Source organism: Temnothorax curvispinosus, unplaced genomic scaffold (assembly GCF_003070985.1).
Source record: "Temnothorax curvispinosus isolate PA1 unplaced genomic scaffold, ASM307098v1 QBEX01002370.1, whole genome shotgun sequence".
In the NCBI taxonomy this organism is placed as follows: domain Eukaryota; kingdom Metazoa; phylum Arthropoda; class Insecta; order Hymenoptera; family Formicidae; genus Temnothorax; species Temnothorax curvispinosus.
In genome coordinates, this window is record NW_020212150.1 from 270,254 (window position 1) to 275,309 (window position 5,056).

Consider the following 5,056-nt stretch of genomic DNA (forward strand, 5'->3'; position numbering starts at 1 on the left):
AATGAATATTAATCTTATCGAGCATAAACGATTTTGTCGAATAATTAAACGCGGGAGTCAAAGCTAGAAGCGTAATATTATACGCCATTTGGTTTTTAATCGTTTTTAACTTTGAGAGAGAGAGAGAGAGAGAGAGAGAGAGAGAGATTTAATTCATTAAATAAATATAGTATAATAAAGTTAATGAGAATAATGAGAACGCCTAAAGGCACTACCTGATGGACACAAGGTGAAGATTTTATTTAATGAACCAAATTAAAGTTAAAAACGATTAAAAATCAAATGGCTTGGAGCTTGGATACATGTGTATTATAGCTTTGACTGCCGCGTTTAATTATTCGACAAAATCGTTCATGCTCGACAAGATCTTGCAAACTATGTTTATCGCTTTCTCTTTTCCCTCGAGTTTTTAACAATAAGTTACCGAATTTGAAAGGTTTACATGACTTCGATGTAATTTTTACTATGACAACACTGCTTTTTACCATATAAATAAAATAACTTTTGCTCAAACTATATTCTAAAGTGGAAAGAGTTAATTTTTACTATGGTGTACAGTAAAAATTTATATGGTATATTTTTTAACTTTTCTTTGCAATACTAACTTTTATTCAACAAGTTTTTGCTGTGTAATATAAAAATTTGTATTATGAGAAAATGTAAAAATTGCGTTGCTATATTGTTTTTAAAACAATGACTATAGCATTTAAATTTATAACTCCTTGATGGTCCGTAGTTAGTATGACATCACAGTAATATTTAATATAAAATTTTCTTCGTGTATAGGCTACTAAGATCCAGTCAAGATCGTAAATGTGGTGTTTTTTCCTTTAATTGATTGTACATCATATCGGTTCCTTTTCACTTATTATTATTGATTATTTTAACTTCTGTTATTTTCTCGAGGTGAATTCTCTATAGTGAGCCTTACAGGAAACGTATGTTTGTTATTTACATTGAGACACACGCGCGCATGCATTATTACACCTATGCTTGCGCTCGTTATTGGACTATTTAACCCTTCTGTTCCCGACGGGGTAATTGCGTCCCGTGAATAATTGGTGGCAAACGATACACGTGAATTTGGTATTGATCATGTTATGTTAACATCTCACGTTAACTAACTGACTACCAGACAAGTCAAAAATATATCTTAATATTACCTTGTTCATCATATATTTTATAATTAAATATTAAAATCAAATTGTAGTAAAATTTAGTTGTGAATATAATTGAATAAAGAAAGAATATGATTTTGTTATTTACTAAATTTGTATAATACTAAATTTACAGTTTGATAATTTTTTATGTTATATATGTATATAATTACAATAGAAAATTAAAATACAACTTAACATAAAAATTCGTTTATTTAACTATTACTAGATATTAAATAAAATGAATTAAATTTTAAGAAGAAATAAAGATAGATTTGTTGATAAAATTTTGATGAAAACATATTAAAAAATAATATTTATGAGATAAATAAATAAAAAAAAGCAAAATTATATATACGAATTTTATATTAAAATAATTATTTTATATTAAATTCAATTAAATTGAAAAATTATAAAAAGGAAGAAAAAATAATAAAAGATGCGCGTTTTTACAGAAATAAAATATCCATCTAACAAAGAATTAGTTAGAAAGATCTATCGATCCAGTCATGTTCAGGTTCGAAATTTTTTGATTGTTTCAGATTGCGCTGTAGTCCTCTGAACGCTATTTGGATAGCGTCTATAGGCAGCGAGGACGCGGAGAAGGAAACGGAGGCGTGAAGCGTGCGAGCAGAAGATGCCGTGTGTCGCAGCCGGACAACGTCGATGCGCCGAGCATCATCGGGACGCGAATCGCGGCACCGACTGTTCACGGGGGGCGCGATGATGGCGGAATGCCCGTGGACAGGGTGCGCATTATCGTCCGGTCCGTCGATCGAGTATACAGTGGAGTCGATCGCCCATCGCGGCGGCAACAGGGGCAGCAGCAGCAGCAGCAGCAGCACGTGTCTAGGACGCGCGACGGGATAATAAATGCCAGAACGGCACGACGCCGGCACGAGCCGAGGTGGATCAAACGTGGGGACGCGAAACACAATCGTCGAATGCGGGCAGGTGTTCGAGGAGGACCGCTGGATCGCGTGGTTGCGTGTAAATCGCGAGGAAGACGAAGGGGAGGAGGAGGAGGAAGGGGAAGAAGAGGAAGAAGAGAAGATAAAGAGCGACGACAAGGTTCACCGTCGCGAGCGGATCGCGGACAGCCGGATTGAACGGCCGCCTCGCGGATTCTCATCGCACGGCAGGGGGTAGCGGGAGCCACCACGGGGGCGGGGGTGGGCTTGCCCCTGCTTCTTCTCGTTGTTGCTCTTCTTGACGATCTCACGCACGCGACGACGGCCGCGCCGGTGGTACTCGAATCATTGAATAGCGTCGAATACCCAGCCGACGTTACTACGCTCGTTTACCTGCCATCGCGATCGTACGATTATCCGTTCGCGCCGCGCCCGTTCCGGAGGGCGATTAAGCGCGCGTCCAGTCCTAACGACGTCGGTGCCGAAGGTCACGCGAATCAGGGAACTCTGGATCATCTTACATTGGCGACGCGCCTTTCACCTTCGTCCGCGCCGCCCTTGACGTCACCCCTGTCATTAACGTCGCCGTTATTGTTGACACCGCCGCTGTCGTCGTCGTTGTCGCCTCCGACGTTATCGAGTCCGTCGCCGTCTTTAACGCCGTTGAATACCGTCGTCGTCGTCGTCAGACATCGAGATATTTCCGTTCTAACGACGCCGAGTCATGACAACGAGAACGAAGGGATCGCAGCGCGACGAGGAAGAGCGAAGCGAGCATCGATAAGCAAGAGATCGAAGCTGAAAGATCAACCCTCCCCGAACTTCATCGACCCTTGGCCGCTGGAGGCATGGCGACGTGTTAACGAACACCCTCCGCAATCTCGCAAAGTGGAACCCGTCCCGTCAATCGATGAAGGGATTCGCCCTGCAGTCCAGACTTTCACTCCGCTGTTAGAACCTGTCTTCAAGTTTGGGGAATCGATATTGCGTCCGGAGAGCTCCCTGCGAGATATCCTACTTCACGAAAGTGCTTCGAAGACAACGGCGACGACGACGACGGCGGTGGTGGCGACGGCGGGAACGATCGCGCGGAACATCGCGTACCTCGGTGTGACTCAACGAGCCGGAAGCATCGTGCCCGAGAAAAATGATGTCGACAGAGTGACCGAAGACCGAGTGGAAGGTGATAAGAGCGGTAAGAAGTTGGTGCTCGTGGGAAACGAGAATAATGGTGCGGTCGTAGGTGGTGGTGGTAGTAGTGTCATCGAGTGGACCACGACAACAGTCGCCGGGCCGATGTCATCGTCGCGGTCGGCGTTCTCCGGAGACGATGTGCAGGTGGCCGAGCGTGTAAGGGTGCGCGCGAGTTCCGAGCGAAGCTCATCGAAGGGCGAGGAAGACGACGAGGAGCAGATTAAGGTCACCATCGCGCGCGACAACGAAGATTCGTTTACATCGTCGACGTCGACGACGACGACGACGACGACGACGACGCAGCATCCACCACTGACTCAAGACACCTCTATGGAAGCACGTAAGTGTTGAATGAATAAGATAAACGTCACATTTAACATTGAAAGGATATATGGCACGTAAAACTAACTTTTCGAAAAATTAAAAAGAAAATTGCGTCTTGTACAGAGAAATACAATAGAGTTTTTTTCCATAAAAAATGAGATATATTATCTACTTTATTTAAAATCTTGTATAATTGTGCCTAGAAATTTTCAATATATAGAATAAAATATACGCGTTATAGAACCATATATCCTTTGAACATGAGTGGGCTATTTGTACTTGAAACATTTATAAAATCTCTTTAGACAATTCTATAAATTGAATCAAATTCCATTAATTAAATCGCAACATTTTTATTTACTGAACATTAAAATTATATACTGATAATGAAAGATATTAGAAACTTAAAATATCTGCTAGATATTATAATATATACATTTGAAGAAATGCTTTTCTAATTGTTTCAAGTTATATTACAATCGCAAATTTGTTTAATCGCGATACGTAAACTTTCGTCAGCAACAAATTTTGTAAAATATCACCCCCGTTCGTTTTCAAATTAAAAAAACAAGAAACATCTTTCGAGATGTCTTTTGAAAGTCGCCATTCTATGCAAAGCAACAAGGAGATCTTTCATTCTGATCCTTTAAATGCGTCTGAATGAGACTCGCGCGCACATCTTTTCGCTGGTTTACCGCCTCGCTAAAATCCCTCTGGATCACCGGTTCGCATAGCGCCATGCTCGTTTTGCCATGCTCGAGCTCGTGTTTACAGGAACCGCAGGATCTTCGGTCAGAGTTATTTTTAACTATTCCAACCGTGCGCGCGGGCCACCTTCCCCATTCCGGTCCTCCTTTGCGCTTCTTTTTTTGTTTTGTATCTTCTCGTGTGCATCACCTTACGCTACCTTTCGTTTAGGACGACCAGAACAGAAATCGGAGCACCGTTCACGTCCATATTTTCGGCCGGACTGAAAGAAAGGAGGCAACTTCTTCGAATTTACTAATCTCCTTTTCTCCCTTTGTTTTACAAATAAACTTTTTTTTTGTTTTTTTATCGTGCTCTTTATCGTGAAGTGAAAATACTTTCTCTTGTGCGCGTAGAGGGTGATAAATTTTCAGATGAGACACTTTATCCATTATATTCAATTAAATCTTTATTATGAAACAATAACCAATAATGATTATATTTCTTAATTCTTTTATTGTTAATACAATTTTCATCAATATTGATATCAAAACCGGATATTTTCGTATATCAGTTAAGTAATAAATACAATATGTTCGATGTAAAGAGTGAAAAAACTTTCCACAGACTTAATCTGTTTTGTGCATAAACACGATAAATTTATCATGCGTCATCACAGGTTAGATTAAGACTAAGATAAATGTGACGTAAAGATTAGTGTGCCAATGAAAAAGGCAGAGAGAGAGAGAGAGAGAGAGAGAGAGAGAGAGAGAGAGAGAGAGA

At 40.7% G+C, this 5,056-nt stretch overlaps 1 protein-coding gene across 1 annotated transcript in view; it reads left to right on the top strand.

Moving 5' to 3' along the window:
- Positions 1 to 2,266: 2,266 nt before the first annotated feature.
- LOC112451564 (mitochondrial distribution and morphology protein 34-like) overlaps positions 2,267 to 5,056 on the top strand; it is a 75,120-nt gene continuing 72,330 nt past the window's right edge. The window contains exon 1 of the mRNA XM_025011220.1: positions 2,267 to 3,602. Coding sequence (XP_024866988.1) covers positions 3,365 to 3,602 — 238 coding nt within the window. The 5' untranslated portion in view covers positions 2,267 to 3,364. The remainder of the gene's footprint in view (positions 3,603 to 5,056) is intronic.